Source organism: Entelurus aequoreus, linkage group LG11 (assembly GCF_033978785.1).
Source record: "Entelurus aequoreus isolate RoL-2023_Sb linkage group LG11, RoL_Eaeq_v1.1, whole genome shotgun sequence".
In the NCBI taxonomy this organism is placed as follows: Eukaryota; Metazoa; Chordata; class Actinopteri; order Syngnathiformes; family Syngnathidae; genus Entelurus; species Entelurus aequoreus.
In genome coordinates, this window is record NC_084741.1 from 61,347,749 (window position 1) to 61,374,411 (window position 26,663).

Consider the following 26,663-nt stretch of genomic DNA (forward strand, 5'->3'; position numbering starts at 1 on the left):
ACATTTGTGGCACTGGCGTGGCGCCCCCTGATGGACGGCACCCTTAGCATTTGCCTATACGGCCTATGCCACGGGCCGGCCCTGCTTGGATACGACTAAAGTCGGAATTTTAACAAAACTGTTGTTTTAAAAGAAAAGGAAAAACAGAACTATGTAAAAAATATTGCAGGAAAAAGGATGTAGATTATATTTTATAGAAATTTGTCCAAGGTAGTTTAAATTAATATTTTAAAATGTATTAATTGAATTAATATACAATCCAATCATTGGGTAGGACACTTTGCTTGATTAAAAAAAAAAAAAAAAAAGGCCAGTTATTTTTATCATGCATTTTTACATTTTATTTCCTGCGGACGCAAATCGATTTGGTGCAAGGTCTCATTTACCCAACAGTCTCATTGCTCACATGCTGCCATAGACATTACCACCAGGTGGAGAATCTTTTCTACAGGAAGGAGAGGAAACACTCTGATAATGGTATGTATGCCTCCTCCTTCTCTACAGTTTGAGCATGTGCATGAACAACAGATCGTTGTTAGGGGGACAGCAGGCAATAGATGGTCACACACACACGAACACACACACACACACAGACATAATGGTGCAGAAAGTGTAGTTGTGCATTTGGTCACTAACACACACACTTCATATCTGCTGTAGTAATAGTTCACTACCTTTTCATTCATCTATTTTATGTAAAGTTTTGTTCAGGAAATATGGGCTGCTCCTCATCCAGTGCAGAGAATGTCGATCAAGAAAAAAGACCAGCCACGAAGCCTGAGGAGAGCAATGGAGATACAGTGGGTAAGTTTGAAATACTTTACCTGTAAACACCCACAAGGTGTTGTACATGTTGATAGGTTTAGTCTCACTCATTTTCTTAGAGTTGTGTATCTTCTGCATATTGCTTTGTAATGTCTTGTGTGATGTCTCACTTCATGGGGTAATACTGAAAACTATAGATTTTTTGTATCTTTAGGATTCAGAAACACATTTAAGCAATTTGTGATTTTTTTTTTACTTGGTTGCTCCGAAGCATGTTTCTTAAACATACTATCGTTTAGATTGTGTAGATATGCCCCTGCACAATGTAATGTATACAATTGCAATAGCTATTTATTCAACATTATGGTTATTGTGGTTGCAGAGGTATTAGGTATTTTCTGTACTCTATAAATTAATTACCTTCAAATAGGCCAAATTTATTTCCTTTCCCACAACGCAGCCCCATTTTTTTCTCTTCAGAAACACAGAGTATATTGAGTGCATTATTGAATTACTTTAGAACAAAATTGCATTTTGAAGAAATGTGATTTTCAACACATGTAACAGTTGCTGAGCCTCAACTCTGGAGAACAATGTCCAGCAACAAATATGAAATTGTCAGCTGTCTGATTAGAAAAGTATTTTTCAGGGCTCCTGACATTTAGTATTTTCATATATCCACCTAAGTAACGGTGGGTATACGCTAATATCTACATGCAATTTGTACACACTGAGTATTTATTTTTTTCACAAGCAGTTAAGAGTTTATACATCACTACCATCAGATACTAGTCTATAAATAGTGATATTGTAGCTCAAATCGTAAAAGTGTATCGTTAAAGACCAATATGGTTTGTTGCATGGTGTGAACCTCTGATGAAGGCCAGTTGGCTGAAACACTTAAGGTCCGTTAAGACTTAAGACATGCCGTAAAAATGAAAGGTACTTGAATGAGAGTGCTTAGTGTTTTATTTGCAGTTTTGTTGAATTTGTGTCCATATTTCAAAGACTACCTCTTTTTAAAACAACCTTTATCATGTCCTTTGACACTTTTTTGAGGCATACTGTACTTATTTAAGATGGTATTCGGTCATACGTTGCCTTCTACTCTATGCTTACTGTGGAAATCAAAACCTTCTTGGTTGCGTGTGATACTTTTGTTTTGGTTTCCCTCATTTGCAGTTTAAAGCATTGAGTTGGCATCCAAATTATTAGTTCCCGGTAGATGCATTAGGTTCGTTGATAAATCATTATTTTCTTTTATTTCAACAAGTAAAGGGAATCTTTACGCCTTTCCACTAAGCAATGCACAGCTTTGCACAAACCCTCTCCACATACTGTTCATGTATGACAGACCCTGCTATTGTTAGTTTCTCTGCTCTTGTTGAAGCACCAGTCTACCAGTCTTGGATTGAACTTGATTTAAATGTGTAAATGCTGGATTCCCTTCTTGACGTGGATACAAAGCATGCGGCAACATTTTCTAATACTGTACCCTTTTGGGGCATTGACTGAATATTTTAGGCTTAAAAGATGCAAGGTTTTCCCAGTTGAGATAATGCAATGTGAGTGCATTACACATAAACCATTTGTACGCCATCCAAGTCACTAGTGGTCCCATCCCCTCCCTCACACCCCTTGTCTGGCTCTGACCTCCACCCCCTTTGTTGCCAACCAACCATGTCTCTGTTTTGACTGCAATGTCTGTCATCTTTGGCAGACAAATCATGTTGACACACCAGTCGTCCATGCAGAAACTCTTTGTACACTTTTCACTCTGCAACCAGCTTTCTACTTGATGTAGGTGCTACATGATTGAAATGGTTTACATTAAGAGGATGTGTTTACAATCCAACACCTGAGAATGAAGTTAAAATACTGTTGTGCTTATTAATACAGTATAACTGAACACAGCTCACATAGCATTACATATTGTCATTTGTACAATGGAAGACATTTTAGAGCCCAATTTTAGCCAGGGGCCTGAGTAGTAATCACCCCAAAATTCACTTGTGCTGGGTCAACTTCCCCTAGGGCAGGGGTCGGCAACCCAAAATGTTGAAAGAGCCATATTGGACCAAAAATACAAAAACAAATCTGTCTGGAGCCGCAAAAATTAAGCCATATTACATGTGTCATGAGATATAAATTGAATTAAGAGGACTTAAAGGAAACTAAATGACCTCAAATATAGCTACAAATGAGGCATAATGATGCAATATGTACATGTCGCTAGCCTAAATAGCATGTTAGCATCGATTAGCTTGCAGTCATGCAGTGACCAAATATGTCTGATTAGCACTCCACACAAGTCAATAACATCAACAAAACTCACCCTTGTGCACTCACGCACAACGTTGGAAGTGTGGCGGACAAAATGAGACAGAAAAAGTGGCATAAAACACGTCCTAGAAAGTCGGAGAAAGTTAAACATGTAAACAAACTATACGGTGAGTTCAAGGACCGCCAAAATAAGTAGGACAAAGCGGCGCTCGCAAAATACTCGAATGAGTGAAGCATATTTAATATAAACAGTGTGCTTTATAACAATTAGGGAGGTTTGTGTCATGTTTGTCCTCATACAGAAACCATACTAAAACAAAAAAATAGAATTTTTTTCCCCTCATCTTTTTCCATTCTTCATACATTTTTGAAAAATCTCCAGAGAGCCACTAGGGCGGCGCTAAAGAGCCGCATGCGGCTCTAGAGCCGCGGGTTGCCGACCCCCGCCCTAGGGGTTTGTCCATAAAGGCATTGATTCTCGACCCAAATTAAAGCCTTTACAGATGCTGACTGCTGATTAGGGTTGTACGGTATGCCGGTATTGGCATAGTACCGCGATACTAATGAATCATACCAAATATAGTACCGAAGTACTATACAGCCTCTAAAAAGTACAAAAAATTAATGGAAACATTATATGGGTTATACTTGTATAGCGCTTTTCTACCTTCAAGGTACTCAAAACGCTTTGACACTATTTCCACATTCACCCATTCACACACACATTCACACACTGATGGCGGGAGCTGCCATGCAAGGCCCTAACCACGACCCATCAGGAGCAAGGGTGAAGTGTCTTGCTCAAGGACACAACGGACGTGACGAGGTTGGTAGAAGGTGGGGATCGAACCAGGAACCCTCAGGTTGCTGGCACAGCCACTCTCCCAACTGCGCCACGCCATCCCCCATTATAATACGATAAGCACACACTTGGTATGAAAAGGGGTGTCGATACAAGTAAAAGTGGTTACTTGATTTCATAAGGTCACAAATAATGTGACTGGTTTTGTGATGAAGCGTATACATAATTTAAGTTTAATACATAGTGGAATGAAATGTGAATTTGAGTCTACAGTTGTCACTGCCTCAAAAATGTTGTTGTGCAAGGAACACACATTTGGTTTTGCAAGTACCAACCTTTAGAAATGAGACTTTATATTAAATTATGTTGACGTTGACTTGAAATATCAATGCACCAGGTGTGACAGTAAAATGTAAATTTTCACGATTATTATCATACTCCCATTTCCGTGCTTACTTGCTGTGCGAATACGTCATACATCTGCAGCCATGAGGAGCATTTTTAACCTGTAACCTGTTTTAAAAAAGGTTTCATTATCATTTGTATGCCAAATAATAATTTGCAAGAATCAAATTGAATCGTGAGTTCTCTATGCTTGTTTGTCTTTGGTAGATTTACCCAAAAGCAGATAGTGTGTTTACACATACAATTTTAAGTCAGTAGAATGTGAGTGAAGATGAGGTGTGTCTCAGAAAAGCCTTCATCATAAGTGCCTCATTTCCTCTGAGCGTGCCTTGCCGAGCATCCAGGACTTAACTTTAATAAATCTCTCTTTAAACTGAGGAAATGAAAGCATATCTTCTCAATTTTCTGTGCATTCTTTGTGCCTTATTGTTCAAATAGTGCATTTCAAGGCAACCACAGTTTATATGATCTTAAAGGACTACTGAAATGATTTTTTTTTATTTAAACGGGGATAGCAGATCCATTCTATGTGTCATACTTGATCATTTTGCGATATTGCCATATTTTTGCTGAAAGGATTTAGTAGAGAACAACGACGATAAAGATTGCAACTTTTGGTATCTGATTAAAAAAAGCCTTGCCCCTACCGGAAGTAGCGTGACGTAGTCAGTTGATAGCCTCCTCATATTTTCATATTGTTTTTAATGCAGCTAGAGCGATTCAGACCGAGAAAGCGACGATTACCCCATTAATTTGAGCGAGGATGAAAGATTCGTGGATGAGGAACGTTAGAGTTAAGGATTAGAATGCAGTGCAAGACATATCTTTTTTCGCTCTGACCGTAACTTAGGTACAAGCTGGCTCTTTGGATTCCACACTCTCTCCTTTTTCTGTTGTGGATCACGGATTTGTATTTTAAACCACCTCAGATACTATATCCTCTTGAAAATGAGAGTCGAGAACACAAAATGGACATTCACAGTGACTTTTATCTCCACGACAATACATCGACGAAACACTTTAGCTACGGAGCTAACGTGATAGCATCGTGCTTAACTGCATATAGAAACAAAATAAATAAATCCCTGACTGGAAGGATAGACAGAAGATCAACAATACTATTAAACCAGGGACATGTAAATACACGGTTAATGCTTTCCAGCTTGGCGAAGCTTAAAAATGCTGTTGCTAACGATGCCATTGAAGCTAACTTAGTATAACGGGACCTCACAGAGCTGTGATAAAAACATTAGTGCTCCACCTACGCCAGCCAGCCCTCATCTGCTCATCAACACCCGTGCTCACCTGCGTTCCAGCGATCGACGGAAGGACGAAGGACTTCACCACGATCATCCGTGCGGTCGGTGGCTAGCATCGGCTAGCGTCGGCTAGCGCCGGCTAGCGCATCTGCTATCCGAGTCAAAGTCTTCCTGGTTGTGTTGCTGTAGTCCGCCGCTAATACACCGATCCCACCTACAACTTTCTTCTTTGCAGTCTTCATTGTTCATTAAACAAATTGCAAAAGATTCACTAACACAGATGTCCAGAATACTGTGGAATTATGAGATGAAAACAGAGCTATTTTGTATTGTATTCAATGGGCTACCGATACTTCTGTTCCACTGCTTACGTCACGCGCATACGTCATCATCCAAAGACGTTTTAAACCGGAAGTTTAGCGGGAAATTTAAAATTGCACTTTATAAGTTAACCCGGCCGTATTGGCATGTGTTGCAATGTTAAGATTTCATCATTGATATATAAACTATCAGACTGTGTGGTCGGTAGTAGTGGGTTTCAGTAGGCCTTTAACGTACTGGAGGTGATTAGAGAAACCATGCTCAGTGTCAATTTTCCCACACACAGAATGTCCCATACAGTTATTGAGTCAACATCAGGTCCCTGTAGTTGTTGTTGTTTGAGGTCACAGGGTTGTCAAGATTGATAGTGTTGCTGAGTTATTACATATCACCATAGACTGTTCACAAAGGTTATCAATTCTCCATAGTTATAAATCTTCCCGTCTTTGCTTGTCCCTCTCTTGACAGCTGTTAGAAATGGCGTCATTGCAGAAACCATCCAGGACCAGACACTGTTGCCTGCGTGTGCCTTAGCAGATGATCTTCAACTGGAAGCTGATGATGGGGAAAATGCTGTGTTGATGGCAATTGAGGCTGAAGAGGATCTGGGGTCTGGGGAAGAGCTGTTGGCTCTTCCTCAGCCACAACCAGAACCCTTCAACGTTGAAGAGCGGGATTTGGTTGCTGGAATAGAAGAAGAAGAAGCCGCCACTGTCGTGGAAGAGGAACATGTGATGGTCGAATCTCTTTGTGAGGCGTCAGTGGAGATTCCTGCCGTGGAAGGTGTTGACATGGAGCAGGCTGTAGAAGATGTTAAAGAGATGAAGGCTGGGGTCCATGCTGAAACAGGAAAGACAGATGCTCCTGAAATAGAATCTGTTGAAGAAGAGCTAAAGTCTCAGGTAGAAGTTGTTGAACCAGTGCAGGCTGTAGAGCAGACTATCCCAAGTGAGACCTCTCCTGAGGAGCCTCCTGTCAAACCTGTGGTGCCAGTCACACAGGAGTCAGTAATTGATGTCCCTGCTGATAAGCCTTCTCCTTTTGACGTGTCCATGGATAGTTCTCTACAACTTCCAACCTCAGAAATACCAGTTGGAACTCCTGTTTCACATGAGGTGGCACCCAGTAAAACAATACCAAGTGAAGCTTCTACCACTGAATCCTCAGCTCCCAGTGAATCGGTGGAAGCTGTAATACATACAGGGATCGCAGTGGCATCCATTCCAGAGATGCCTCCTTCATTTGAAGTGACAGATGATACAAAAGCAGAGCAACAACATGGGAATGAAGAGCACAACAAAGCTCTTATGATGCCCTCAGAAAATTCCACACAAGCAGAAACCACCAATGCTACCTTTGATCAGAGGCCTGCAGCAGTAGCTGAAAAAACAGACTTGAAAGTCCTGGTATCTTCACCATTGCTTTCAGAAACCAAAACAAAGGACATTTTAAAAGATGAACCAACTTCTGAAACATCTCCATGTTCAGGGCAGAGCGATGCTGCCGTAGAGGTTCCTGCACCTGAGCCTACACAAACAGACTCTGAAGCCACTTTGGCACCAGTTGCTGCTGGTCAAGTCTGCAAATCGTTGTCAGAAGGTATGTAACACTGACTGAAATTTAATTTTTATAAATTCAGACAAAAACAAAGGCAAGAGATGTTGTTTGGTTTGTTGTTAACTATTTAGTTAGATGGATTCCGCTATAAAACACACGACCAATGCCCATGACACTTGCAGGAGGGGTAGCACATGTGCTGGGCTAGAACCCATTACATTTTGGTTCAGATATAAAAAAGTCAAATTACAACTTTGAAGGGTAGGGGAAATTATCGATTCTTAGATGCATAACGATTTGTACATGCATGATTGTGAACGTCCAAATATGGATTATTAAGGTATGTTAAATAAAGTAATCCAGAACAAGTGTCGACACATACAGAGCAAAACACAGCAGGAGGAGACAAGAAGCCATGCTAACCGCTAAGCTAGCTTGAATGTGAAGTAGTGAAACAACACAAGAAGTACCATGTGTGTTGTTATAAAGTGGTTGTTTTCATGCCCTTCAAGTTAATACGACTGATAGTTGATGACAGTTTTTACAGGTTTGCGTTCATTAACATACACTGTAGTTATTACATGTCAAACATACTAGGACACCAAGATGTCATATCGTGTCTAAACCTGTTAAATAATGAATGACTAGCATGTTGGAAGAAGCAGCGAAGAACATGTTCACTGCATGAAATGCCTGACGAATCTAAACAGACTTGTGCACTGAGCCTGTCAGCACAGGTGCAGAGAGGTGATAAGATCTTCTTTACGTCCACGTCAACGATTAAGGATAAAAGACACTTAGCTATCAAGTTGTTATTGAGTGTATTGACGTTCGGCTTTCAGCAAATACCCAACCATGCGGATTTGTTACCATGGCGTTACCAGATACCCAACACGTTGATGGCTAGCAACCCAAAAACACACACTGAATTGTTCCACGGTCTTCGACATATCTCTGGTCTAAACTACATTGTTTGGAGAAAAGAAGACATTGTTAGTCAGGCACGCGCACATAAGCTTCACATTACGTAAGAAAAATGCTCTGCAAGACCAACCACATTCCAGTCATCACAGATGTACAAGTATAGGATGACTGACATTACCAGGGTCTTGAAGGCCACCTTTTAATGACATTCACTTTTTTGACGTAATTATCAGTAAATACTAGGGAGGATAAAGGCTGTGTATCGTGTTAATTAGGATTCCATTTCATTTTGATTTTAAAGAGGCAGGTTCCTGAAGCTTTACATTGTACCTTTTTGTGTCCAAACTTTGCTTTAAAGGGATCATATCATGCAAAACCAACATTTCTTACCTGTTGGCACCTGTGTTTGTGTACCATATTTTCAGGACCTTATTCAGGTCATATTATGATATTTTGTCTAAATCTAAAATACTTCCTTGTGGTCTACATACTATGTAATGGTGGTTCTTTGGTCAAAATGTTGCATAGATTATGTTTTACAGACCATCTTCATGTCGCTTTCTGACAGTCGCTTCAGGATGCGCCGTTCTGTGGGCGGTCTTATTTACGTGGCCCACCTTCGACAGCGTCTTCTCCCCGTCATCTTTGTTGTAGCGGTGTAGCGTGCAAGGACGGGAGTGGATGAAGTGTCAAAAGATGGAGCAAACTCTTTTAATGAAATTCAGACTTTACTTAAATCAATAACGGAGCAGCATCTCCTCATCCGTGGCTCACTAGTGCATCAACAAGGCCGGAAATGTGTCCCGTGAAAAAGCATCCGACTGGAACTCTAATAACTAAAGTTCCGTGGGTGAATTATGTAAACTCACTACACTGGTAGTTTTTAGTGCTTCCATAGCGAGATATAAGTTTGAACTTTACGCTACTTTATATTAGAAATAGCAACAGCAGAGGGTGAATACGCCATAACAAGAAGATAGTGAAAAAAAGAAGCTTATCGACTACGGGATTGCCACGGACTACAGTGGCGGACTTGCGCAAATTTTCAGGACATATATATACATATATATATACACAAACACACACACACACACACACACAGCCCGGCCCCCGGCCAAATTTTTTTTAACCCAATGCGGCCCCCGAGTCAAAAAGTTTGGGGACCCCTGAGTTAGCATGTTGGTCTCACAATAAACAATAGTACTTTTGTGTAATTTCAAGGAAGAAGATACCCATTTGCCAAATACAAATTCACTTCAACTGAAACGTTGGGCAGGGTAAAAACACAATTGGAGCAAATAGTATGTGACCATGAGAAGTGATGTGTGCTAAGACACATTCTGATTAGATTTATCCTGTTTGCACAACAGGTTTTAACTTGGTTTTCAATAACAGGTTTAACTATAACAATTGCCGAATACTACTTAGAATATATTTTTTTTAAATACCAACAATGTACATCACATAAATGTAAAAATGTATTTCTCCTAAAAGAGAAGCAACCGACAATCATTATTTGGTGAGCGTATAAATCTGGAATTCTTTAGTCTCTGAGAAAGAGGACCAACATTGTTAGCTGGGAACACACATTACTCCCATGGCTCAGCTGGGCACAACATGCGTTTAAAGCTGGTCTTGTTGCATAACTTTTTAATGGTACTTTTTCTCTAGAACAGAAGTGTCAAACATATGGCCTGCAGGCCTGATCTGGCCGAACACGGCTTACCCGGGCCACGGGATGAGTTTGCCAAGTATAAAAATGAGCTGAAATCCTTGAATGAAAGAAACTGCTGTTCTAAATGTGTCCACTGGATGTCGTTATAGCAATTCCTTGTATCTGTGTAGATGATGTGTACAGAATAAACCACATGTTAGGACAACCGTTGAGGAAAATTAGTAAAATACATAAATAACATCCAGTAGTTGAATTTTGATATGAATATTTTATCTTGATAGATTAAAAATGAACACCAATTAGAGCATTTTAAAAATCTGCCACTCAATTCCACCTGTTTGACCGATGAACATTATCACATCATTTATTTAGAACGTATAAATAACGACAAATTAAGATAGAACCGCAACATGTAAGTGTAAAAAAAACAACATTTTCAGAACATGCGTGTTCTATTTTTAAACAAAGAAAAAAATCTGAAGTTGTCTTTATTTTTAGGTTATCATGCCATGATATTACCAGTTGGGCCCACTTGGGAATAGATTTTTCTCCATGTGGCCCCCAAACTAAAATTAGTTTGACGCCTTCGCTCTAGAATTTGATTGATTGATTGAGACTTTTATTAGTAGGTTGCACAGTGAAGTACATATTCCTTACAATTGACCACTAAATGGTAACACCCGAATAAGTTTTTCAACTTGTTTAAGTCGGGGTCCACTTAAATGGATTCATGATACAGGTATATACTATCAGATATATACTATCATCATAATACAGTCATCACACAAGATGATCACATTGAATTATTTACATTATTTACAATCCGGGGTGTGGAGGGGGGGTTTGACAGTGGAATTATGCATGAAAGAATGAATGCACGGATATCATTACTAGCCTCTCCTTGTTTTTCTTGTGCGAGCCAAACGGAAAATGTAGTTTTTAAAGCGACTGCCAGAAGAACACCAGTCAATGTACAGTAGTTACTAAAGGTTTTGACAGCTATATACTCACATTTTGCATTACACAATCTTAATGTCTTCGGTTTTAATGTGTTGGATTGGCATCACTTCAATGATGCCGCAGTTTTTTTTTGTTAGTAATCCTTTCCAAAATGTCTGACAAAGACCAAATCGTGCAAGAACTGAGGCAAATGTTCATGCACATCTGAATAATCTGTTCCAGTTGGATACAATTATTAACAAAAAACTTTTTAATAGAGAATAAATATAGTTTTACATGCAGAAAACAATGTGAAATACATGTATTGATGAAGGAAATGGATGGATAAACATTTAACATCACTATTACCTTTATTGAACACTTGTCGGCTAAGACAGCGATGAGCAGAGAGGGGTGAGAGGAAAAGGAGAGCCACAAGGGAAAAGATACATTTGTTAGCATGCTCTTACTGTTTTTGTTTTGTTTTTATCATCTTTCCAGGCAAAGGACCTTCTCCAGAATAGCGACATTCCGAAGGTACATGCAAACTGGAGGGAAGAAGATGAAAGCACATAAATGTAACACTATCAGTATTGTCTGACCAGACAAGATAGTTTAATACAAGTTCAGCCGTAACTTGTCACTTATAGTTCAGGTTCAAATTATAGGGACATTCCCAGATAAATTCTAACTTTTGCGCCAAATTCCTGCTTTTAAAAACCTTCGAGGGTCAATGAAAAAGAATGACTATGATGAAAATAAAACTAATACAATTAATGTTATGATGAAACACGAACTGCACATTTTTGAAAAGTTCCCTTTCCGTATATGTATCATCACAAAGTGCTATGAAAAGTATACCAGCTCACATGAACAAGTGCCAATAACCTGTTTATGTTTTACTATGAAAAAGTTTACGTTTGTCTTTTTTCAGAGGTCTAAGCTGTCTGAAACGTTTGTTTACAGTGTGTGCGTGTGTGTGTAATATTTCTAACATCTGATATGGTTCATTTACGTAATAGGATGTGAAGTGTCATGTTTAAATTAACAGAGCCATTAACAACCAGGCTGAGCATATGATATCCAAAATACTGAAGCGAGGACTGCAAGGAAGGTACCAGAGTATGTACATAAAGTCATTCCTCTCACCTTTTAATGATGGGAGAATGCCAACAAAATGTCAACGCTGACAATGCTAATATCTAACATGCTAACATCTAGCAGGTCACAGGTATAACAATACCGTATTTGTGTGATCTTTTGTATGTAAACATGCTTTTTTTAAATAAAGATATCAAAAACTGCATCCAGTCTAAACTACTCTGACACTGATTGGTTACCAGAAAAAAAACACCTTTTATAAGCTCCTAAAAGTGGGGCGTAGCCTACATGGTCCGACCAGAAAGAGGAAAATCTGGCTTAAAACATTTGTATGCATGTACAACACTTAAAACCTTCAGTATATATTAAATTATGGAAATGATTAAGCAAAGAAGTCAGACAATGGACTAAAACTGCACAAACTCAAAAGTAGGGATGTCCAATAATGGCTTTTTTGCAGATATCCGATATTCCGATATTGTCCAACTCTTAATTACCGATACCGATATCAACCGATACCTATATATACAGTCGTGGAATTACCACATTATTATGCCTAATTTGGACAACCAGGTATGGTGAAGATAAGGTCCTTTTTTAAAAAATTAATAAAATAAAATAAGATAAATAAATTAAAAACATTTTCTTGAATACAAAATAAAGTAAAACAATATAAAAACAGTTGCATAGAAACTAGTAATTAATGAAAATGAGTAAAATTAACTGTTAAAGGTTAGTACTATTAGTGGACCAGCAGCACGCACAATCATGTGTGCTTACGGACTGTATTGTTCTATATTGATATATAATGTAGGAACCAGAATATTAATAACAGAAAGAAACAACCCTTTTGTGTGAATGAGTGTAAATGGGGGAGGGAGGTTTTTTGGGTTGGTGCACTAATTGTAAGTGTATTTTGTGTTTTTTATGTTGATTTAATAAAAAAAAACATTAAAAAAAACAAAAAAAAACAATACCGATAATTTCCGATATCACATTTTAAAGCATCGGCCGACATCTCTGCTCAAAAGTGTTTACACAGAAGAAGAATCTTGACAAACATCTTCACCATTTGGACAAACATCTTCAACTTTATTGATAAATTAGACGTTTATCTGTCACTTATCCAGCAATTTGTGAACCACAACTTATTGCTTATCCATCATTGATATTTATGTTTTTATTTATTCATTCAGTTGTTGGTGTTACTGATTGAGACAGGAAGTGAGCACATGTTGCTTCTAAACAGAAAAAGGGGAGGGATTAAATAAGATCTGCTTCATCCTGCTCCTGTAAATATGTTTCGTATTATATTGTAGCTTTATGCATGTTTGAAATTACTAAACAAATATTAAGCTGTTGGCCAACAAATCATTATTATGGTAAATTAAAAACATTATTTGTCTTAACACAGGGGTCGGCAACCTAAAACATTGAAAGAACCATATTGGACCAAAAATACAAAAAAAATAAATCTGTCTGGAGCTGCAAAAAATGAGAAGCCGTGTATAGGTTTTATAATGAAGGCAACACAACAAAGTATGTGTCTATAATAGCCTACTATCACAATAACTGTGTCGCAGGCTGAAGCAAATCTTTGTTGACGGAAATGTTGAAATGTAATATTTATTCTACACATTTTTACAGCATTAGAAAACATTTTAGTAAATTAGAGGCTGCTTAGAAGGGGAGATAACTCCTGCAAATGACTGGCATTTAATGGCCAAAGGTATAGATGTGTGTGTCCAAGTTAAAGGAAGCGGCAGGCTGTCTTCTTCTAATAGATTTATTACAATCTTTGGCAAGCTAGGTAATGTTTGCTGTGGTCTGGAACAACATGGCACACAAACAACGATCTGAAATGCAGCCAATATTACATACAGATAATGTGTCATGAGACATGCAACACTAAATGATATAAAAAGAGGATACAAGTAAAGGAAATTAGCTCAAATATATACACATGAGGCATAATGATGCAATATGTACGTACATACCATGAATTGATTTAGGTGGACCCCCGACTTAAACAAGTTGAAAAACTTATTCGGGTGTTACCATTTAGTGGTCAATTGAACGGAATATGTACTGTACTGTGCAATCTACTAATAAAAGTCTCAACATCTAGCCTTAATAACCTGATTAGCACTCCAACAAGTCAATAACATCAACAAAGCGAACCTTTGTGCATTCAAGCACAGCATGAAACTTTTGGTGGACAAAATGAGACAAAGAAGGAGGGGAAGATTTTACATGTAAACAAACTGTTGCATCAGTCCACACTATGGTGAGTTCAAGAACCGCCGTAATTAGTAGGACAAGACGATTAACACCAAATACTCATATTAAACATATTAAACAGTGGGCTTTCTAACAATTGGGAAGGTTTATGTAATTTTTGTCCTCAAAAAACATACTAAAATAAAAAAAGTGTTTTTCCCCCCATCTTTTTCCATTTTCAATCCTTTTTTAAAAATGCTCCAGGGAGCCACTAGGGCGGCGCTAAAGAGCCGCATGCGGGTTGCAACCATAACAAGCCTTTTGCAGAACAGCTGTTGGGATTTAAGAATTGTAAAGTTTTAATTTATAAAGTACAGCATTGTTTTAAAATATGTACTTAAAATTTTTTGACAAAAAATTTTTTCCCCCCCAAAAATATGAATTTATTGACAAAGTAAGACTTATTAATAATTAACATTACTGACATTTTATATGAATTCCTCAACAGGTTTATAAACAACATTGTTTTGATTTGTCACATGAAAAGACTTAAGAGGGCCGAGGAAGACAGCAACTGCTTCAACCTGAACCATGCAGTCCTTCATACGCAGAAACATCCAGGAGGAATACTTTGGTTCTTTTGGTCAGTTACACTCTTACAGTGTCAATGGAAACTCAATCAAATGACATATTATCTGGTAAACAGTGTTGGAAAATATTAATAAAACATTAGAAGTCATGAAATACCTGCGTGAATATGTATATATATATATATATATATATATATATATATATATATATATATATATATATATATATATATATATATATATATATATATATATATATATATATATATATATATATATATATATGTATATATATATATGTATATATATATATATATATATGTATATATATATATATGTATATATATATATGTATATATATATATATGTATATATATATATGTATATATATATATATGTATATATATGTATGTATATATATATATATGTATATATATATGTATATATGTATATATATATATATATATATATATATATATATATATATATATATATATATATATATATGTATATATGTATATATGTATATATATATATATATATATACAGTATATATGTATATATATATTTATACAGTATATGCCGCCTGCCGCTCTCAGAACAATGTATTTGTCCCAACTGGCAAAAAGACTGAACATAAAATAAATATAAAGACCAGAGACCGATTTTTCAAATAACTTGCAGAAAGTGCTGACTTGGTGTAAAAAAGGCAGTTTTATCATATAGAAAAAACTTTTAAGTTTAGCTTCCAAAAATATACTATAAAGGTTTTGCGCATGGGGACACAGCGCCCTCAAGTGGTTGCTCCCGTCATCTCTCAGCATCAGCAAGGTGTGGAAGCAGATGGAGGACGTAGACAGGAATCCCCCCACTCCTTTGATCTGAGCAGTGGTAGAAATGTGACGTTCGCGAACGAATCAAGTGCTTTGAACGACTCTTAATTGACCGATGACAACCGATTCGCAGTCGCGAGTCATTGGCTTGAGTGGTGGATTTTTTCATGCACATGCATGCACCTGGGGATAGGTTGATTGGCAACACTAAAGTGGCCCTAGTGTGTGAATGTGAGTGTGAATGTTGTCTCTATCTGTGTTGGCCCTGCGATGAGGTGGCGACTTGTCCAGGGTGTACCCCACCTTCTGCACGAATGCAGCTGAGATAGGCTCCAGCACCCCCCGCGACCCCGAAAGGGACAAGCGGTAGAAAATGGATGGATGGATGCAAATATAGCGTCACCCGACAGGCAAATGGACTAGATAATGAGTCATAGGAAACATATATTTTAAATATTTTTATGTATTTATTTAATTAACTGCACTTTTTTGGAATTTTGGCTATCAATCACAATCATTATGAAAGACATGAGGACGTAGGGATTTTTTAGTACATTCCAAATATTAAATAAACGTAAGTTAAAGTCAGCTTACAGCGGAGCTAATGGGAGCTCCACTATTTCGCCCATAAAATCCAATAAATAAACAAAAAGCACCAACAATACTCCATTTACATGTTGTGCCCTGAATATCATTATATTATTATTAGTATTAGTGATATTGTTATTATAAGCGCTAACGCACCCCACCCCGTTTCCTCGTGAGGATTATGAGACATATTTTATTCAAATGGGAATATATGAACATCCCAGCAGCCGGCATCCTAATGACAGCAGACAGTGTTCAGTAAGTGATGTTTTATTATGTTTGTTGGCTCTCATGAAGTCTGCAGTGAGTAATAATCAGTGACGAAGAAAATTAAAGCAAATGTCGTGATGCGTTTTCGAAATCAATGCGCCGCGTATGCTTAAAATGATCAAAATACGTAAATATTAAACTTTATTATTAATGTGCCCGTTACTATATTACATGTATACTTACATCATGTATATAAAACCCTAATGGAGGTGATTGGATGTTTTTGTAAGGGTTTTAAACGCATAATTTAATGGCTCCCCGAGGCTCCATTTTTTGTGGACTTTTGATCGTATTTATTTAATATTTACAATGCATTAATAATAATAATCCATTCGTCGTCATGTTTTTAATAATGATTGTGAATGATAGGCAAAATTCCCCCAAAAAGTGCAGTTCCCCTTTAATGAAGTTTTACAATGAAAACAAAACAAACATAAAATTGTAGCCAATATATCAGAATAATTCCCAGCAATAAAGTAATAGTTGCATGAATTATATTTATTCCGTTGCACAACCTTTCTTATAACTGGGATTAGTGATTGTTTTCTTGATTAAGAAAACAAACGTTGAAAAAAATGTAAATAAATATGATAACAAGCCAGTCTTTTGAACGGTTGTTGAAATGAAAGGCTCGTTGAGATCCGCCTCCCTTCAAAGAGCCATAAATCCCATCCCTAGTAAGCAGGGGATTTTCAAAATAAACTGTGGTTGTCTGTGTGTTTTTTGTGTAAGAACATCTACCACATACCAATAGTGTCTACATCAATGAAGAAAATTACCAAATTGCCACCACAATTAATAGTCTCTGGGTGTTCCAGCACAAGAACAGAAATAGCAGTTCAATTCATGGTGCCTAAAAATATAAATGATACAAATAAATTGGTTTGGGGGCCACACTTCCAGAAATGTTATTTTGCATATTCCGGAAAAGTGAATTGTATTTATATAGAGCTTTTACTCCAGAGACTCCAAGCGCTTTACATAGTGAAACCCGCTATCTACATTTAAACTACATTCAAACCAGTTTGGGTGGCACTGCGAGCTGGTGGGCAAAGTGTCTTGCCCAAGGACACAAGGGGACTGACGATGATGGCGGAAGCCGGAATCGAACCTGGAACCCTCAGGCTTCTGGCATGGCCGCTCTACCAACTGAGACACACCACCCAAAGAGAACCAGTGTCCTCTACTGTGGACATTTGATTTTGGTCTTTTTATTTTGTAAGAGTTAGAGGAGCGTTGTACTGTTTTTCGGGACCTTCTGCAAAAAAGCTGGTCAACACTCTAATTCTTTTAAGAATCTGCTGCAAAAATGCAAAAAAAAAATGTTATGTACTGAGCAGTTGAATAGTCCAAATGATAACCGACCGGTCTCCCACCTTCCGTTTATTTCCAAAATTCTCGAAAAAACTGTTGCACAGCAGCTAAATGAACACTTAGTGACTAACAATCTCTGTGAACCTTTTCAATCCGGTTTCAGGGCAAATCACTCTACAGAGACAGCCCTCGCAAAAATGACTAATGATCTATTGCTAACGATGGATTCTGATGCGTCATCTATGTTGCTGCTTCTTGATCTTAGCGCCGCTTTCGATACCGTCGATCATAATATTTTATTAGAGCGTATCAAAACACGTATTGGTATGTCAGACTTAGCCTTGTCTTGGTTTAACTCTTATCTTACTGACAGGATGCAGTGCGTCTCCCATAACAATGTGACCTCGGACTATGTCAAGGTAACGTGCGGAGTTCCCCAGGGTTCGGTTCTTGGCCCTGCACTCTTTAGTATTTACATGCTGCCGCTGGGTGACATCATACGCAAGTACGGTGTTAGCTTTCACTGTTATGCTGATGACACTCAACTCTACATGCCCCTAAAGCTGACCAACACGCCGGATTGTAGTCAGCTGGAGGCGTGTCTTAATGAAATTAAACAATGGATGTCCGCTAACTTTTTGCAACTCAACGCTAAGAAAACGGAAATGCTGATTATCGGTCCTGCTAGACACCAACATCTATTTAATAATACCACCTTAACATTTGACAACCAAACAATTAAACAAGGAGACTCGGTAAAGAATCTGGGTATTATCTTCGACCCAACTCTCTCGTTTGAGTCACACATTAAGAGTGTTACTAAAACGGCCTTCTTTCATCTCCGTAATATCGCTAAAATTCGTTCCATCTTGTCCACTAGCGACGCTGAGATCATTATTCATGCGTTCGTTACGTCTCGTCTCGATTACTGTAACGTATTATTTTCGGGCCTCCCTATGTCTAGCATTAAAAGATTACAGTTGGTACAAAATGCGGCTGCAAGGCTTTTGACAAAAACAAGAAAGTTTGATCATATTACGCCTATACTGGCTCACTTGCACTGGCTTCCTGTGCACTTAAGATGCGACTTTAAGGTTTTACTACTTACGTATAAAATATTACACGGTTTAGCTCCAGCCTATCTCGCCGATTGTATTGTACCATATGTCCCGACAAGAAATCTGCGTTCAAAGAACTCCGGCTTATTAGTGATTCCCAGAGCCAAAAAAAAGTCTGCGGGCTATAGAGCGTTTTCTATTCGGGCTCCAGTACTCTGGAATGCCCTCCCGGTAACAGTTAGAGATGCTACCTCAGTAGAAGCATTTAAGTCCCATCTTAAAACTCATTTGTATAATCTAGCCTTTAAATAGACCCCCCCTTTTTTAGACCAGTTGATCTGCCGTTTCTTTTCTTCTCTCCTCTTCTCCCCTGTCCCTTGCGAGGGGGAGTTGCATAGGTCCGGTGGCCATGGATGAAGTGCTGGCTGTCCAGAGCCGGGACCCCGGGTGGACCACTAGCCTGTGCATCGGTTGGGGACATCTCTGCGCTGCTGACCCGTCTCCGCTCGGGATGGTTTCCTGTTGGCCCCGCTGTGGACTGGACTCCCGCTGATGTGTTGGATCCACTGTGGACTGGACTTTCACAATGTTATGTCAGACCCACTCGACATCCGTTGCTTTCGGTCTCCCCTAGAGGGGGGGGGTTACCCACATATGCGGTCCTCTCCAAGGTTTCTCATAGTCATTCGCCGACGTCCCACTGGGGTGAGTTTTTCCTTGCCCGTATGTGGGCTCTGTACCGAGGATGTCGTTGTGGCTTGTACAGCCCTTTGAGACACTTGTGATTTAGGGCTATATAAATAAACATTGATTGATTGATTGATTGATAAAAAAAAACAGAGGACCAAAAATAGAACCTTGACGAACACAACTAGTACAATTTAGGAAGTTGAACAAATGACTACTGACTACATCTGAAGTAAGCAAGCTAGATCAACACCTTAGTTACATAAATAACATTACAACAAAAAGAAGAGGACTTAAAGTGGTGCCTTGAGGAACGCCTGAGTCATGAGTTTGGTATCAAGTTTAAAATGTCAATGCAAAGATGTGTGGATGTGTATACAGCGGTGCAAGTTCCTCTTTACAACAGGAGTGTTATTAGGAATTTGCTGTAAAAAATGTTTGTCTCCCGAGTTTTGAACTGAACCCGGGGCCGGAATGATGTCATTTGGCCCTCGGGCTGTCAGTTGCATAGTCCCGAATTACAGGATTGCTTGCTAATACTATAAGGATAGTAACTATAATTAGGGCAACATAGGGCATGCAGGAAGGCTGTAGGAAAGCAGACTACTTACGATGTTTAGGAATGAAAGTGCTCCAAATGAAAATATAAATTAAAAAGTTAAATGCTTTAATTTGTACTTTGTAAATATTAGACCAAACATGGAAGATAAAGTCTCAGATCCCTGGTCAGTTGAGGACTGGAATGATACTGTAGACCATGGACAATGACAGAAGCACAAATAGTTGATATTGTAAACAAATGTGTGTAATGTAAATGATGACAACCGGTAGCAAGGAGGGGTAAAATATTGATATGGTAATATATTGCGATACTTTTTCCAACTAAATAATATCGATTTGTAATGTCGTAATATCGATTAAAAAAATACCTTTTCTAGTCATGTTAAGGGCCGTTTGCTACGACTACTGCTACCTGACTGTGTAGTATTGAGCAAGGCAGTACAAGAAGTGAACAGTTAGGAAGTAGAGTGCTTTTTGAAATTTTACACCTAAGGCTTGATCCACTTTCTGTTTTGAATTCATTAATAGAAAATGAATGGATGGATGGATAATGTGTTTCAAATCATAACCATGAAACATGTATCAATAAAAAATGACTTACAGTGATATCATACTGCAGGGGTGAACCTGTTTTCATTGAGGGCCCCGTCACAGTAATGACTGCACTCGGAGGGCCGCTTGTCAAAGTGAATATTTATGAATTTTTAAATATAATCATTGCACGATATTAATTAACAATTGCCTATTAATTTGATAATTATATTTTTTCCATAAGTCAAGCAGATATTTAAGTATTTATTTTTATTTTACCGACATTTATTTAGAATATACTGTATGTTAATACAAGGTTTTTGCATGATCAGATACAATTTCAACTTCAAAGACGTAAGAAATAGGAACTTTATTGACACCCATTATTTCCAGGCTTTTCGTGGGCCACATAAAACAATGTGGCGGGCCAGATCTGGCCCCCAAGCCATGAGTTTGACACCCGAGTTGTGTCGGACCTGATTAAATGTGCCATATTGTTGTGGCTGGTAAGTGACTCTGTACAATTTGGTGCACATTGATTTAAAAAATGTCAAACTGTTAAAAAAAAGTCAAAAATGTAAAATTTCAATTACAATGAAAAATGAATAAACAATTTATTATAGCGTGCCATGTTTAATTATTTACTGAACAAGTGCAATTTTCTCTCAAAGGTGAGGGACGTTAAATGACTGCAATATATTAGGTTAGGTGTTTTACCTGATACTATTCCTGATTATTAGTACAGCCAGTAGAAAGAGGAGAAATAACTAGCAGGCTAACGTAAATGACAGAACTTTGCACTTGTTTTGTTTTGTTTTTTTATTTAGTTATTTTTTGATTTTTAAAACCTTTATTTATAATATTCAACATTTACATACAAGCAAGAAATAGTAATCAAAACAAGTACAGAAAAAATACAAAACAGCGCCAGGGGGTTGGAAACTCAATAAAGCAACTAAAAAAGAATGCAAAAGATATGTATGTGTAAAGCCATAGGCTCACACAAGTTCTGTAAATTTGTTTTTCCTCATTTTTTTTAAATAGTTACTTTATCTTAAAGAGGGCAAAATTGTATTTAGTGCCCGATATATATCTCACTTTGAATCTGCAAATCAATAGTTGGATGCCTACAGAGGTTTCTCTCGACAGAACAAGATGCACACTAGTGTGTCGTGAGATATTGTCTGGTGTGCCGTGGGAAATTGTGTAATTTCACCCATTTGGGCTAAAAATATTTTTTGCAAACCAATAGTTATAATCCGCAAATAATGTGCCGTTGTTGAGTGTCGGTGTTGTCTAGAACTATGCAGAGTCACCATGTTATACTCTTCCATCAATAGGTGGCAGCAAGTAGCTAATGTCGTAGGTGTCGATGTCGGGAACATGGTTTGTCGTTATTACAATATGCAGACGACAGCTTAAACCACAAATAAACCAAAGGCGAATGCCGCTATAAAAAAAGCATTGAAGCTAAGGGAAGGCTATGCAGAACGAAACTAAAACTGATCTGGCTGCAAAGTAAACAAAAACAAAATACTGGACGACAGCAAAGACTTACAGCGTGTGGAGCGGAGACGGCGTCCACAAAGTACATCCGAACATGACAATTACAATTACAATCAACAATGTCCCCACAAAGAAGGATAGCGTCCGCACAACTTGTTTGCTAAAACAAAGCAGGTGCGGGGAATAGCACTCAAAAGAAGACATGAAACTGCTACAGGAAAATACCAAAAAAAGGAAAAGCCACAAAAAATAGGAGCGCAAGACAAGAACTAAAACACTACACACAGGAAAACACCAAAAAACTCCAAATAAGTCACGGCGTGATGTGACAGGTCGTGACAGTACACCTACTTTGAGACAAGAGCTATAGTGATGGATGCTTGGTTATGGTTTGAATTCATATCCAACAATTTTATTGTCAATATCGGCTGCATTTTTTAATGTTTTCTGCTGGTGGTGTGCCTCCGGAATTTTTTCAATGAAAAAAAATGCACCTTATTGGCTCAAAAAAGGTTGAAAAACACTGCCGTAAATAATCCAAATTTGGAGCACAGCATGATCATTTTCACAGCTTTTTGGTTGTTAGAGGTGGAAAGCGTTTTAAAGTAAAGTTCTAATTCTTTCATAAAGGCACAAAAAAACAGGTCGGTTATTGAGAAACTTACATTTATGAATATAAAACTTAGCCACTAGTATAATGAGCTTGCAAAGGTAAAATTCCTTCTCAAATGTTTTCTCATACTGTGTAAAACCAAATAGCACATCTTTAAAACAAAGCACAAATGTGTCATGAATATTGTCCAGGGTGAAAGGACAGACACCCTGCCATGCACTACTTTCGGTTTGACTCGATGCTGGAGGAGGGGGATGACGTCACTGAGCATCACTGCTACTGGACCGTTTGATTGATTGAGACTTTTATTAGTAGATTGCACAGTTCAGTACATATTCCGTACAATTGACCACTAAATGGTTACATCCCAATAAGTTTTTCAACTTGTTTAAGTCGGGGTCCACGTTAATCAATTCATGGTAACCGTAACTACCGTCTCGACGCGCAACAAATGTGCATTCATTTTTTATTCATCTCCTTCATTGATGCGCATTTTTGATCAATAGACAATTAAACTTTAACAACTAAACACATATTTACACACCTATGCTTGAGAAGGAACAGCATGAAGAAAATCTTATATTTCCTGCCCTCTTCAACATAATAATTCAAGGTCTCCCTGCTAACCCACCAGTGCCTCCATGGAAATGCCCCCCTCTACCTCAAAGAACTACTCACCCCCAAATCCTCCACACGACACCTCCGCTCCGGAAAGGCTAACCTCCTCCAACCTCAGAGGAAAAAGCTACAAACAATGGGAGACCGGGCTTTCTGCTCCGCCGCTCCCAGTCTGTGGAACGCTCTCCCTGACTACCTGAGGGCACCACAGACTGTGGATGCTTTTAAAAAAGGCTTAAAAGCCCTTTTAAAAAAAAAAAAAAATCATTTTTTTTTAGATATGTGCATACTAGCTATAACTATTTGTCTGTTCTAGTTTTTATTTTTATTTATTTCTTTATTTTTTTTATTTTTTGTTTTTTTTTTGTTTTTTTTGTTAATACACTGTAGCACTTTGAGATTGTTTATTCAATATAAAGTGCTCTATACAAATAAATTATATTATTATTATTATTATTATTATTATAAGTAGTCTTACTTAATGGATAGCCCAGATTCACAAGCATACAAACCAAACAAATACATCCAAATATAATGAAAACAAACAAAAACCCACAAAAAAAACCCACAAGTGCAAAACTTCATGAAGTACAAACCGAACAAAAAAAGTAATATACACCTCACGGGATGATACAAAACCAGACAAAAAATAAGTAAAATAATAAATATAAAGCAACATGTAGACAGTTACGGCTGTCCATATGATCTTATTGTTCTTCCTTTCATAGTTCTTTTTATTGATTTTCACATTGACATTAACAACACATTCCAAACCCTCTTCATCCCCTACCACTGCTGTCACGCAAAACAAAAAACAAAACAAAAGTAAGAGTACAAAAGTACCCAGAGTGAAAAAAAACAAAAAACAAAAAAAATGTTCAATACAAGGCACTTGAGACCAAGTAATTGAAAGCAGAAACACACTGTAGAAGCAGCATGACAAGGCCTGAAACGTCGGCAGTCATATTCAGGTACGTGTCTAAGGCTATTCCTGCACTTGTGTAGAGGATTGGTAAAAAAAAATAAAATCAAAAAAGGTCTCCACACTTTAAAAAACTTGTTTTCAGAGCCCCGTAATGTATACCTTGTTTTCTCCAGCTTCAGGTTTAATAGCACATCCCTTATCCAGTGGCAGACTGAGGGGGGGACAGCCTCCTTCCACTTCAACAGTATCAGGCGGCGTGCGAGGAGGGTGGTAAAGGCAATTATTTTGTGACCCCCTACAGGTAGCTCCATCCCTTCAGGAATGATTCCAAACATAGACATATACACCTAACGGGATGATACAAAACAAATACAAAACCAGACAAAAAATAAGTACAATAATAAATATAAAGCAACATGTAGACACTTACGGCTGTCCATATATGATCTTATTGTTCTTTCTTTTCATAGTTCTTTTTATTGATCATATAATCTTATTGTTCTGTCTTTATATATTTTTTTCAATTGGAATATATTTCTACAATCTTTTTTCTCATTGTAAAGAGAATTCCATAGTTTAACCCCCACCACTGATATACACATCTGTTTTAAAGTTGTCCTTGAATACTGATGTTGTAAATGACCTTTTCTTCTATGCTCTTCATTCTCAGAAGTGATGACAAACATTTTTAGTAAATTTGCTGCTAATGTTTTACTTTTAGCCTTAAACATGACACATAATGTCTGTAACTTTGCTAGCTCCTGTAGTTTCAATAAACCAGAACTAATAAATAATATGTTAGTGTGTTCTAGATAATCTGCTTTATGAATAATTCTTATAGCTCTTTTCTGTAGTTGATACAATGCCTTTATCCATCCATCCATTTTCTACCGCTTGTCCCTGGAGCCTATCTCAGCTGCATTCGGGCGGAAGGCGGTGTACACCCTGGACAAGTCGCCACCTCATCACAGTACAATGCCTTTATGTTACTCTTATATGTGTTCCCCCACACTTCCACACAGTAGCTGATACATGGCAATATAAGTGCACAATACAATATACGCATTGCCCTATAATCTAACACATATATTACCTTGTTTAATATAAAAATACTCTTAGACATCCTGTTCCGTACATGTGCAGAATGAGATTTCCATGTCAGACCGTCATCCAGTATCACTCCTAAAACTCTAAGTTCAGAAACCCTTTCAATATCAATTCCATCTATTGACAATTTGATCGTTTCCTCCCTTTTCCTCTTACAAAAAAATCATAAACTTTGGTTTTTTTACACTTAATGATAATTTATTGACATCAAACATCAAATGTTTTTTCTTTGCATATTTTTCCGCGCAAATGTTGTGTAAACGTTACATATTTCCTCAAATAAAGACGGATTATTTGAACATGGGTGTGCTGATTTAAGTGAAACAACTACATCTGTCATTTGGGTCCCACATCAACCTTAAGAAAGTCAACGACTTCACTATAAAAGTGGGTGACATTGTTATCACCAGGAAAGATGAGGTCACCTACCTAGGTTCCTCTCTAGAGGCTAATCTTTCCTGTGATAAAATGGCAACCAAGGTAATCAAAAAGGTCAACCAACGAACAAGATTTCTCTATAGAATCTCCTCTCTGGTCAACAAAAGCACCATGAAGATTCTAGCGGGAACTCTCATTCAACCCTTTTTCGATTACGCTTGCACCTCCTGGTACCCTAGCACCTCCAAAACCCTCAAATCTAGACTGCAAACATCCCAGAACAAGCTAGTCAGATTACTGCTAGACCTCCACCCCAGATCACACCTCACTCCTACCCACTTCTACAAAGTGGGCTGGCTCAGGGTGGAGGACAGAGTAAAACAACTTGCACTGAGCCTAGTCTATAAAATCTGCTACACCTCCCTGATACCGAAGTACATGTCAAACTACTTCCTTAACGTAAATAACCGCCATAACCACGACACCAGAGGGATCTCCACTAACCACGTTAAACCCAGATTCCAATCTAACAAAGGTCTTAACTCATTCTCTTTTTATGCCACATCAATAAGGAATGCGCTCCCAACATTTGTAAAAGAAAGGGCATCTCTATCCTCCTTCAAAACTGCACTAAAAGAACACCTCCAGGCAACTACAACCCTAAAGTAACACCCTCCCTTCCACATAATACCTCTTTGGATTGTAAATAATCAAATGTAAACAATCAAATGTAGACACGTTTTCTTATACTTCCTGATCTCTCTCTCTATGTTCACTACTTGCTGTACATATCCTACCAAGTCAGTCCTACACTGTTTCAATATCCATTTCTC

The 26,663-nt window shown here is 37.9% G+C and overlaps 1 protein-coding gene across 1 annotated transcript; it reads left to right on the forward strand.

The window, feature by feature from the left end:
* The first annotated feature begins 399 nt into the window (after positions 1 to 399).
* LOC133660752 (cell surface glycoprotein 1-like) lies at positions 400 to 12,930 on the forward strand. The gene is made up of 3 exons (XM_062064332.1): positions 400 to 804; positions 6,304 to 7,434; positions 11,432 to 12,930. Exons 1-3 carry the CDS (start codon positions 717 to 719, stop codon positions 11,452 to 11,454), a joined length of 1,242 nt encoding a protein of 413 aa, XP_061920316.1. The 5' UTR covers positions 400 to 716; the 3' UTR covers positions 11,455 to 12,930.
* Positions 12,931 to 26,663: the final 13,733 nt, after the last annotated feature.